Source organism: Oryctolagus cuniculus, chromosome 13, assembly GCF_964237555.1.
Source record: "Oryctolagus cuniculus chromosome 13, mOryCun1.1, whole genome shotgun sequence".
Classification (NCBI taxonomy): domain Eukaryota; kingdom Metazoa; phylum Chordata; class Mammalia; order Lagomorpha; family Leporidae; genus Oryctolagus; species Oryctolagus cuniculus.
This window is the reverse complement of record NC_091444.1, coordinates 60,942,492-60,954,639: the sequence shown is the minus strand read 5'-3', so window position 1 is coordinate 60,954,639 and position 12,148 is coordinate 60,942,492. Positions and strand designations below refer to the sequence as shown.

The 12,148-nt window shown below is 43.0% G+C and overlaps 1 protein-coding gene across 9 annotated transcripts in view; it reads left to right on the top strand.

Annotated features, from left to right (window-relative positions):
- The window catches only part of MTR (5-methyltetrahydrofolate-homocysteine methyltransferase), a 148,259-nt gene that overhangs the window by 23,834 nt on the left and 112,277 nt on the right, over positions 1-12,148 (top strand). For 8 of the 9 annotated variants that reach the window (XM_070055569.1, XM_051820745.2, XM_051820744.2 and 5 more), the window contains 5 exons: positions 5,401-5,460; positions 6,183-6,277; positions 8,069-8,169; positions 9,541-9,602; positions 10,571-10,638. In XM_070055569.1, the coding sequence (XP_069911670.1) occupies positions 5,401-5,460; positions 6,183-6,277; positions 8,069-8,169; positions 9,541-9,602; positions 10,571-10,638 (386 nt within the window). The remainder of the gene's footprint in view (positions 1-5,400; positions 5,461-6,182; positions 6,278-8,068; positions 8,170-9,540; positions 9,603-10,570; positions 10,639-12,148) is intronic. The other variant, XM_070055572.1, reaches the window with a different exon arrangement.

Below are 12,148 nucleotides of genomic sequence, written 5' to 3'. Positions count from 1 at the left end.
TTTAGCTTTGAATTCCATGTCTTAGATATTGTGCTGCAATAAATATTGAGATGCAGAGAGCTCTTTTATTTGCTGATTTAATTTCCCCTGGGTAAATTCCAAGGAGTGGATGGCTGGGTCATATAGTAGGGCTATATTCAGGTTTCTGAGGAATCTCAACTGTCTTCCATAGTGGCTTTACCAGTTTGCATTCCCACCAACAGTGATTTAGTGTCCCTTTTTCCCCACATCCTTGCCAGCATCTGTTGTTAGTTGATTTCTGTATGTGAGCCATTCTAACCAGGGTGAGACGAAACCTCATTGTTGTTTAGATTTGCATTTCCCTGATGGCTAGTGATCCTGTGCATTTTTCTATGTGTCCGTTGGCCGTTTGGATTTCCTTTTTTTTTTTTTTTTTTTTTTTTTTTTTGTGGTGAAAAACCTTTTATTTAGAATTAGCCATCTGGACTCAGTTCAGATGATCCCAATTTTGTTGGCAACGTCCAGAGCATCATAGTCAGGAGCCAGCTGCACATATGCCTTCTTCTCTCCATCAGGTCTGATCAGGGTGTTGACTTCGGCCACATCAGTGTCATAGAGTTTCTTCACAGCTTGTTTGATCTGGTGCTTGTTGGCCTTGACATCCACAATGAACACCAGTGTGTTGTTGTCTTCTATCTTCTTCATGGCCCACTCCGTGGTCAGGGGGAACTTGATGATGGCATAGTGGTCAATCTTGTTTCTCCTGGGGGTACTCTTCTGAGGGTATTTGGGCTGCCGTCAGAGGCGTAGTGTCTTGGGCCTCCGGAAGGTGGGGGATGTGCGGATCTTCTTCTTGTGGCTGTGGACGCCTTTCAGCACTGCCTTCTTGGCCTTCAAGGCCTTCACTTTGGCTTCGACTTTAGGAGGGGCAGGAGCTTCCTTCTTTGCCTTCGACACCATCTTGGTGAAAAGGGTTTCTGGATTTCCTCTTTTGAACAATGTCTAGGCCGGCGCTGCAGCTCAATAGGCTAATCCTCCGCCTGCGGCACCGGCACCCCTGCTTCTAGTCCCGGTCAGGGCACCGGATTCTGTCCCAATTGTCCCTCTTCCAGTCCAGCTCTCTGCCATGGCCCGGGAGTGCTGTGGAGGATGGCCCAAGTGCTTGGGCCCTGCACCTGCATGGGAGACCATGAGAAGCTCCTGGCTCCTGCCTTCGGATCAGTGCGGTGCACCGGCCACAGCACACCAGCAGCAGCAACCATTGGAGAGTGAACCAACAGTAAAGGAAGACCTTTCTCCCTGTCTCTCTCACTGTCCACTCTGTCCAAAAAAAAAAAAAAAAAAAAAGAAAAAGAAAAATGTCTAGATCCTTTGCCCATCTCTTAAGTGGGCTGTTTGGTTTGTTGTGGAGTTTCTTGATCTCTTTGTAGGTTCTGGCTATTAATCCTTTATCAGTTACATAATGTGCAAATATTTTTTTCCCATTCTGTTGGCTGCCTGTTCACTTTCCTGACTGTTTCTTTTGTAGTACAGAAACTTCTCCATTTGATGTAATCCCATTTGTTAATTCTGGCTTTGCCTGCCTGTGCCTCTGTGGTCTTTTCCAATAAATCTTTGCCTGTGCCTATATCTTGCAGGGTTTCTCCAATGTTCTCTAATAATTTGATGGTGTTGGGTCGTAGGTATAGATCTGTAATCCATGTTGGGTGGATCTGTGTGAGTTGTAAGGTAGGGGTCTTGCTTCATGCTTCTTCACGTGGAAATCCAGTTTTCCTGGCACCGTTTATTGAATAGACTGTCCTTACTCCAGGAATTGGTTTTGGATCCTTGATCAAATGTAAGTTGGCTGTAGATGTTTGGGTTGATTTCTGGTGTTTCTATTCTGTTCCATTGGTCTATCCATCTGTTTCTGTACCAGTACCATGCTGTTTTGATAACAACTGCCCTGTAGTATGTCCTGAAATCTGGTGTTGTGATGCCTCTGGCTTTGTTTTTGTTGTACGAGATTGCTTTAGCTATTCGAGGTCTCCTGTGTCTCCATATAAATTTCAGCATCATTTTTCCAGATCTGAGAAGAATGTCTTTGGTATTTTGATTGGTATCGCACTGAATCTATAAATTGCTTTTGGGAGAATGGACATTTTGATGATATTGATTCTTCCAATCCATGAGCATGGAAGATTTCTCCATTTTTTTGGTATCCTCTTCTATTTCTTTATATTTATATTTCTTTATATTTATATTTCTTTCTTTAAGATTTTGTAATTCTCATCGTAGAGATCTTTAATGTCCTTGGTTAAGTTTATTCCAAGGTATTTGATTGTTTTTGTGGCTATTGTGAATGGGATCGATCTTAGAAGTTCCTTCTTAGCTGTGGCATTGCCTGTGTATACAAAGGCTGTTGATTTTTGTGCATTGATTTTCTATCCTGCTACTTTTCCAAACTCTTCTATGAGTTCCAATTGTCTCTTAATAGAGTTCTTTGGATCCCCTAAATAAATAAAAAATAAATTCTTAGCCTATTTTAGTTCAGTCAATTCAGTATGTATTTATTGAACAGGGACCTTTTTTTTTTTTTTTTTTTTTTTTTTTTTTTTTTTTTAAGATTTCTTTATTTATTTGAAAGATAGAGTTACACACAGAGAGAAGGAGAGATACAGAGAGAGTTCTTTCTCAAATGGCTGCAAAAGCCAGGGATGTACCAGGCTGAAACCAGGAGCCAGGAGCTTCTTTTGTGTCTCCCATCTGTGTGCAGGGGCTCAAGGACCTTGGCCATCCTCCGTTTCTTTTCCAAGTGCAAAACAAGGAACTGGATTGGAAATGGAGCATCCCAGACTCGAACTGGCACCCCTATGGGGTGCTGGCCCTGCAGACTGTGGCTTAACCCACTGTGCCACAGAGCCATCCCCAAGTCTTTAAATGAGTCTTTTATTGAGGAAATCAGGCCCTTTTCAATAATGAGTAGCAAATACTGCCCTCTAGGTTGTTTAGCTTTTGATTTTATATGTGGTGGTAAGCGTATATTGTTTCATTGTGTATTTTAATGATATAGGAGAATTTCAATTCTTATAGTTGACTTTCCAGAGTCTGTATTGTTTTGAAGGGGGGTGGGTATTATACTTATGGGGTACTCCTCATTCCAAGATAATGAGAAAGAATTGGTCTTTTTTTCCCATAATACTTTGTAACTTTTTTCAAACCTTTAGGATTGCTTAATTCTTAAAGAAATAAGGCCATATATTCAAAAATTTTGAACTTTTTTCTTTTTTTAGATTTATTTATTTATTTGAAAGGCAGAGTAACAGAGAGAAGGAGAGACATAGACAGAGGAAGATATTCCATCCACTGGTTCACTCCCCAGATGGCCTCAATGGCCAGAACTGGACCTGGCTGAGGCCAGGATCCAGGAGCTTCTTCTTCTTCTTCTTCTTTTTTTTTTTTTTTATTTTGACAGGCAGAGTGGATAGTGAGAGAGAGAGAGACAGAGAGAAAGGTCTTCCTTTGCTGTTGGTTCACCCTCCAATGATCACCACGGCTGGCACGCTGCGGCCGGCATACTGCGCTGATCTGAAGGCAGGAGCCAGGTACTTCTGGTGTCCCGTGGGGTGCAGGGCCCAAGCACTTGGGCCATCCTCCACTGCCTTCCCTGGCCAGAGCAGAGAGCTGGCCTGGAAGAGGGGCAACTGGGACAGAATCCGGTGCCCCGACCGGGACTAGAACCCGGTGTGCCGGCGCCGCTAGGTGGAGGATTAGCCTAGTGAGCCGCAGCGCCAGCCGAGGAGCTTCTGTGTCTCTCACAAGGGTGCAGGAGCCCAAGCACTTGGGCCATCTTTTACTGCTTTCCCAGGCCATAGCAGAGAGCTGGATCAGAAGTGGAGCAGCCGGGTCTTGAACCTGCGCCCATATGAGATGCTGGCACTAGAGGTGGCAGCTTTACCCGCTATGCCACAGTGCCGGCCCCATGTTCCACTTCCTATCCAGATCTCTGCTATGGCCTGGGAAAGCAGTAGAAGATGGCCCAAGTGCTTGGGCCCCTGCACCCAAGTGGGAGACCTGGAAGTAGCTCTTGGCTTCTGGTATCAGATCTGCGCAGCTCTTATCATTCTGGCCAACTGGGGAGTGAACCAGCAGATGGAAGACCTCTCTCTCTGTCTCTTCTTCTCTCTGTGTAACTATGACTTTCAAATAAATAAATATATCTTTAAAAAAAAAAAGGTTGGTTTAAAATATCAAGCTTATCATCCTAAATTCTAGAGAGCATTTGGGTCTAGTTTTTCTAGTAATTTATCTGCTGATGTGATAGCACCCCTACTATTTACCATAGCTTTAGGATATGTCTGAGTAGCTGGTTGACCTAGTTCTCTTTTGTTAACAACTTCTCTCTTTCCTGGATATTCTTACCCGTTTGTTTTCCATAAAATCTTTGGAATTAATTTATCCAGTTCTAAGAAGGAAATTCTGATGTTGTTGGCTTACTAATTTTCCAGGATAAAACCTACCATCACAGAGAATATTAATTACAGGTTGAATTCTGGTTTCAGAAAATTGAATTGTGAAAACATGCACATCTTAGAAACAAGATACATAATGATAAAACAAAAGGGAAGATCCATTGCCTGGAACTTAAACTGTGGACTGACTAGCACATAGTAACATGGGATTAGTACTTTAACAACCCAGTCTAAGCTAATGTTGTTTTTGCGATGACACATAGGTTCATACCGTATGTGAGAGCGGATGAGGAAGGCCGACACTTCTTGTTTGTTTATTTTAATTTTGATTAAAGAAAGAAGAATAAGCTCTTTTTAAAAAAGATGTATTTGTTTATTTTAAAGTCAGAGTTATACAGAGAGAGAAGGAGACACACACACATACACACACAGAGGGAGAGAGAGAGAGAGAGAGGTAGGTCTTCCATCGTTGGTTCACTCCCCAATTGGTTGCAATGGCTGGAGCTGTGCCAGTCTGAAGCCATGAGCCAGGAGCTTCTTCCAGGTCTAGCATGTGGGTCCAAGGGCCCAAGCACTTGGGCCATCTTGTACTGCTTTCCCAGGCCATAGCAGAGAGCTGGATCAGAAGTGGAGCAGCTGGGACTCGAACCGGCACCCATAGAGGATGCTGGCACTGCAGGCAGCAAGCAGCTTTACCCACTATGCTACAGTACCAGCCCCAAGAATAAGCTTTTGAGCTCCAGGAAATATTAGTTCACAGGTGAACTTTAGTCAGCATCTATTTTGTTTTAATTTGTGCAGTGTTATACTTGGGAAAAGAGCATTGGGATTGTGTTTTATGAGGAAGAAATTTTTCTTTTCCCCTGAGAGCTCAACATGTGTTTTATCACAGGACATCATGGAAAAGGATGGGTTCTGATTAGGCAGTTAGACTGACCTCGGACCAAGTCTCTTAGAACTGAGGATGTTCTTCCTTTTCCCCTGACAGGCAGCCTTGTTTGCACTACAGCAACTTTTTGAAGAGAAGTATACTCCCCGGCCTATCTTTGTAAGTTTTAAAATGTTTGCAATGTAAAATTTGTATTTTATTAATGATTGTCATTGTGAGCATAGGTCTCCCTCTTTCTACCGCTCCTGGCATAGTGGAATATTGATGGTATCTCTTAGAAAATATCTACCTTAATTTCCTCTGTTAACCTTCCTCCTACTACCACTTCTAGATCAATAGTAGACAAAGAAAATGAATCTAGAAGTGGTTGTTGAGAAGCAAGCTGTTCAAAAAAAAGCTTGGCTGGTCAGGTTTCCTGCCAAAGGTTTACATGCTCAGTCTTATTAGGTCCCAGTGCTGAAGACACTAGACTGCTAGTTCATTAACTTAATAGGCAGACCTATGAGAATCCTAAGATTGCTCAATGAGAATGGAATTGAACTGAAACAAAAGATGTTAATAAATCAGATGTTTAACATCAAAAGGCTAGAATAACCTGAGGCATCTCTGGGAAAGCTCCTTCAATGGAACTGGACCTGTGAGTTTGAAAGCTGATTTGGGCATTGCATTTGCTTCAGTGCTTTTCTCTACTTTGATGGCTTTCTGTCTCTTCCCTGAGCTCCTTATCATATGTCTGTTCTGTTAACAGAAAATACTGTCTTAGTTTCTTAGTTCTCATAAAAGAACAAAGAAAGCTTGTTCATTTTATTTTGTCTTTGTGTCTATGTTCTAAATTTGCATCTGAATGAGCATTGTTGACTTCACTTACTTTGCTAACTCAGATTTCAGGGACGATTGTTGACAAAAGTGGACGGACTCTTTCTGGACAGACTGGGGAGGCATTTGTCATCAGTGTGTCTCATGCAGACCCACTCTGGTGAGTGATCAGTCTTTCCATGATTCTCTTCCTTTTGGGGACTCCTTTCTGATGGCTACAGATGTGACCTGGGAGGGGATTGCTTCCACATATTTCCCCTGTGCCCTTTCCATGGTGTATTGGTTTTCCTTTAAGTACTTTCAACTTTTCGCTCCAGAGCTTGAGAAGACCACTGCTAAGTAAGTCAATTTGAGGGGCTGGGAGAGTTCTTCTAGCTTCTGGCCCAGCCAAGTATTTCTCTGTAGGTGAGCCCCTTGTAGTTTCAGATCACAAGTAACACTTTAAAGCTGCTATCCGTCATTTAAATTTTTAAGGCAATGCTTTGCACATTTTAAGGCCATGCCTGTAAGGCCGCCACAAAATACACCAAACATCAGAGTTAGAGGAAAGGCTTATAGTTGGGGAGGTTGGAGGAGGAGAGTAAGAGAGAGACAGCACGTGTTCAGGAACAGATCCTATTAAAACTTTGGTTGGGGGGGGAGGAGGGCAGGGGAGTAGGAGCAGGGAGTCCCATTAGGGTGAGGGTGGAGCTGACACCTGTGGTTGGACCATGGGTCTTAAGACCGAAGCCTACTATGCAAGGTGGTGATGGGGGCCAGGGCCTAACATGGCATCCCGGGCATAGATGGTGCCACAGATAAGACTGTGCCATTTTACTAACAATGCCCCTTGCTATGTATCTGGCAACCAGAAGCAGAAGCAGTCTAACTTGGTATAGGTGGGAATTCTTTCTATTTTATTTTTTTAAAGATTTATTTATTTGGGGGCCGGCGCTGTGGCTCAGTGGGTTAACACCCTGGCCTGAAGCGCCAGCATCCCATATTGCCACCGGTTTTGGTTCCAGCTGCTCCTCTTCAGATCCAGCTCTCTGCGGTAGCCTGGGAAAGCAGTACAAGATGGCCCAAGTTCTTGAGCCCCTGCACCCATGTGGGTGACCAGGAAGAAGCTCCTGGCTCCTGGCTTTGGATCGGCATAGCTCCGGCCGTTGCAGCCATCTGGGGAGTGAACCGTCAGATGGAAGACTCTCTCTCTCTGCCTCTCCTCTCTCTGTAACTCTGACTTTCAAATAAATAAATAAATCTTAAAAAAAATTATTTATTTGAAAGAGTTTCACAGAGACAGAGAGAGAGAGAGAGGAGAGAGGGATACCGATCTTCCATCTACTGGTTCACTTCCCAGATGACTACAACAGCCAGTGCTGGGCCAGACTGAAGCCTAAAGCAAGGATCTTCATCCTGTTACTGGAGAAATTTCAGGGTTCTTGTCTTCGCGCAAGAAAGAATTCAGGTGTGAGACAGAGAGTAGTGGGAGGTAAAATAGCAAGGTTTATTAGGGAAGGGACATCCGTAAGGATGGATGGGCACCTCTCCAGACAGAGCCTGAGAGGGTGCCCATTCTCTCGGACTGGGGGCGGGGGAAGGAGTGAGGTTACATGGTTGGGTGGAGAGATTACACCTGGCCAGACCAGGCGGGTGACTCAGCATAGAGGCAGAGGGCTGAGCGCGCAGTGTGGTTGAGACCGGGGGGGGGGGGGGGGGGGGGGTGGGGGGGGGTGGGGGGGGTTTAAGGAGATGGGTCTTGCTTCCCCACCTGTTCCTCTTGGAACAAAGGGCTTTTTGGATGCAAATGTTAAGAGGAGCAGCTGGGACTAGAACCGGTGCCCATATGGGATGCTGGTGCCGTAGGCGGAGGATTAATCCACTGCGCCATGGCGCTGGCCCTGTCATTACTTACATATGCATAGGTACTTTGAAAGGTAATGCTTCTAATATCTTCTTTTTGTTTTTCCAGCATTGGATTAAATTGTGCTCTGGGTGCAGCTGAAATGAGACCTTTTATTGAAACAATTGGAAAATGTACCACATCCTATATCATCTGTTATCCCAATGCAGGTTTGTGTTTCTAGGGGAGATACTTCCACAGATTGGGTAACAGATTTTGATTTAAAGTTTTTCACTTCTTTGTATATAGTCAACATTCAACAGGAGTTTTCCGTACGAAGAGTGCTTAGGACTAGACCAATATTTCCACTCAAATCTGAAGAAATGGTTTGCTTCAGTCTGAAGCTACGTTGGAGGACATACCTTCAGGGAATGGGCCTGGACACATAACTGACCAGAGCATAGTTTATTTATTATTTTTAAGAAATTTTTAATTTCTTACAAACTGTTCAAAGTGAACTATATTTTATTTTAAAGATTTATGTATTTGAAAGGCAGAGTTACAGAGAGGCAGAGGCAGAGAGAGAAAGAAGTCCTCCATCTGCTGGTTCACTCTCCAAATGGTCCCAATGGCTGGAGTTGCACCAATCTGAAGCCAGGAGCCAGGAGCTTCCTCTGGGTCCCTGACATGGATGCAGGGGCCCAAGGACTTGGGCTAGCCTCCACTGCTTTCCCAGGCCACAACAGAGAGCTGGATTGGAAGTGGAGCAACCGGGGCCGGAACTGAAGCCTGTATGGGATGCCGGCACCACAGGTGGCGGCCTCACCGACTATGCCACAGTGCCGGTCCCAGAGCATAATTTAATCCAATGTCACTTTGGTGACAGTGCCTATCATGTGGAAGTGGCCAGAAGGATGAGTATAAAGAAGAGAAGAAGGATTACTTCTCTCTGCTCTGCTCTGTTAGCAGAAAAGCTGACTTCCAGTTTATTGAGTGTAAAAATTCTGATGATATTTGTAGACGCTTCTTAAATCATTCACTTAAACTTGCTAATCTGAGTTAGCCAGGTTTCTAGGTAAATGCTTCTTTCTCCAAATATATACATTTTAATGCCTAGTAAATTTTATTTCCCACCAGAAATAAGGTAACTAGATGGGGATAATAAATAAAACAGAAAACTGGGTAGAGACTAAATTGTTACTTGAGAGAATTTGTTTGAAAGCAGATTGGTTGTCTTTGCTTTCAATTACATTTCAGATGCTCATTAGTTCAAAAGATACCTAGTACTGCTCCCTACCTAAGAACCTTTTGTTAAGAAGAATGGATTTCCATTATGGGAAGGCAGTGGAGTAGTGGCGTTCTGTGCCATATAACAGTCAATCTTTTCTTTGAAATGAAAAAGAAATGGTGAATGTTTATTTTTCTCAGTGATTTTTTTGGAGGTGTGGTATCTATTTACTATGTATTGTCATGAGTATTTGTTTTTGTAAGCAATCATTTGATATAAAATTTGATATAAAATTTAACTTTTAACCTAAAGCCTTTAAACATAGAATGTGTACTTGTGAAGGTAGTTAATAATGGATGAAATTCTTTCTCAGGTCTCCCAAACACCTTTGGTGACTATGATGAGACACCTTCCATTATGGCTGCACACCTTAAGGTCAGGAATGTTCTCTCACTTGGGTTTTTAAGTGATGGCATTTTAGAGTTATACTATTTAGTTGCAGAATTTCCCCTCAGATATATATATATGTATTAATAGAAAGTTTAGTTACTCTGTATTAAGGTAGTAGAGGCATGAGAAGGACTGGCTGTTAGCATCCTGTCTCTGATTGACACTGGTGATCACTGGAAAATTCCCAGTGGGGCCCACCCCAAACCAGTCGACATTTGCTTCTCTTCTGAGATGTTACTTCCTCTGCACCTCTCCCAAGTGGTTGCCTTCCTCCCCTTACCCCCAAGGTTTCCCATTGCCATATTCATCGTCCTCCCTTTCTCCAGATACTTGCCATCCTTGAATCCTAGATCAGGAAACAAATACCCTTTACTGCTCCTTAGTGTGCTCATCTGCTGATGCCTGATTCACTCACATTGACTTTTCAGTTCTTTGACTTCCTCTTAGTTATTATGCCCTTTACTCACTAGCTTGTAGTTAAACTTGAGATCTGTGATGTCTAATATGTAGCCACTCACACATGTGGTAGTTGGAATACTTGAATGAGGCTATGGTACAGGAACTGAAATTTTTACTTTAAAAAGTTTTTAATTTACATTGAAAAGCTAATATTCATGTTGTATGTAAATGTGTAATGAAGCTCACATTCATTCACTTCAATCTATGGGTAAAAATTTCTTTAATATCATTAGATAAATGAATACATTTCCCACTGCACTTTAAATGGTATAAAGGATCTCATAGGCTATGAGTGATTCTCAGGTTTTACCTTTATATCTAAGGCATGTATAATCTTTATGTCTAATTAATTATGTCTAGTTAATTAAGTAAGTTTAGCTGTGTTTTTAGTATAATTTTATTAGGGAAATTAGATGGCTTTTGTGCTGAGTTGGTAGTGTTTAGTTTAGAATGTAGATGGATTTGCTGAAACTTTTATCTTTTCTTAAATACAGAACTTTGCTATGGATGGCTTGGTCAATATAGTTGGTGGATGCTGTGGTTCAACACCAGCTCATATCAGGTAATACTCACCTCTAGGTACTTTTGTTATGGGCAGAATTCTTTTCCCCTGGAGTTCATATGTTGGAGTCATAACTCCTAGTATCTCAGAATGTGACTGTGGAAGTTCTAACCTCTCGTGTCTCAGAACAGGGCTTTTGAGCAAGAGGTAGTAAGGTAAAATGAGATCATATGGGTAGACCCTAGTTCAATATGACTGAAGTCCTGAAGAGGACACAGATGCATACACAGAGGAAAACCTTATAAAGAAACTTGGGAGAAAGCTGTTTGCAGGCCAGTGGAAAAGGCCTTTTGAAAGACAGACCCTGGCTGGTTCCGTGACACAGTAGATTAATCCTCTGCCAGTGGAACAGGCATCCCATATGGGCTCTGGTTCTAGTCCCAGCTGCCATTCTTCCAATCCAGCTCTCTGCTGTGGCCTGGGAAAGCAGTAGAAGATGGCCCAAGTTCTTGGGCCCCTGCACCTGCATGGGAAACCAGGAAGAATTACCTGACTCCTGGCTTCGGATCGGCGCAGCTCTGGCCATTGTGGCCATCTGGGAAGTGAACCAATGGAAAGAAGACCTTTCTCTCTGTCTCTCCCTCTCACTCTGTAACTCTACCTCTCAAATAAATACATAAACCGAAAAAAAAAAGAGAGACCCTGCCAATTTTATCTTAGACTTTTGTCACCCAAATTGTGAAACAATACATTTCTGTTGTTTCAGTCACCCTCGCTATCTGTAGTACATTGTTATGGCTGTCCTTACAAATGAATAGATTGAATAGATCTCTTTATTATGAAAAATTCCTCCAAAAAAGTAGATAAATAATTAAACAAACCTCCATATGCCTATTTTTAATATTGCCATAATTTTCAAGGTTTTGCTATTCTTATTTTATTCCCAGCTTTCTTCCTTGAATAATATAAGAGAAATTCTATAAATCATAATATTCTACTTTGAAATACCTGAATAATATTTGAGTGCTGAAAGAGGGACAGCTCCTATTTTTTGTGGGTAAATGCATGTTTCCATTAGATTCTTTTATGGAAAGAAGACAAGTGTCTTTTTTTTTTTTTTTTTTTTTTGATAGGCAGAGTTAGACAGAGAGAGAGAGACAGAGAGAAAGGTCTTCCTTTTTCCATTGGTTTACCCCCCAAATGGCTGCTACGGCCGGCTCTCCGAAGCCAGGAGCCAGGCGCCTCCTCCTGGTCTCCCATGTGGGTACAGGGCCTAAGCACTTGGGCCATCCTCCACTTCCTCCCGGGCCACAGCAGAGAGCTGGACTGGGAAGAGGAGCAACTGGGACAGAATCCGGCGCCCCGACCGGGACTAGAACCCAGGGTGCCGGCGCTGCAGGCGGAGGATTAGCCAGGTGAGCCACAGCGCCGCCTAGGACAAGTGTCCTGAAGTCAGGAAAAGTATCTTTTCTTTGCTTGGTGCACGGTCATTGCTTCATTCACCTTTTGAAGTGAGTGTATGAAGAAGGGGAGTGAAACAGAGCATGACCTGGAATGTATTTAACTCATT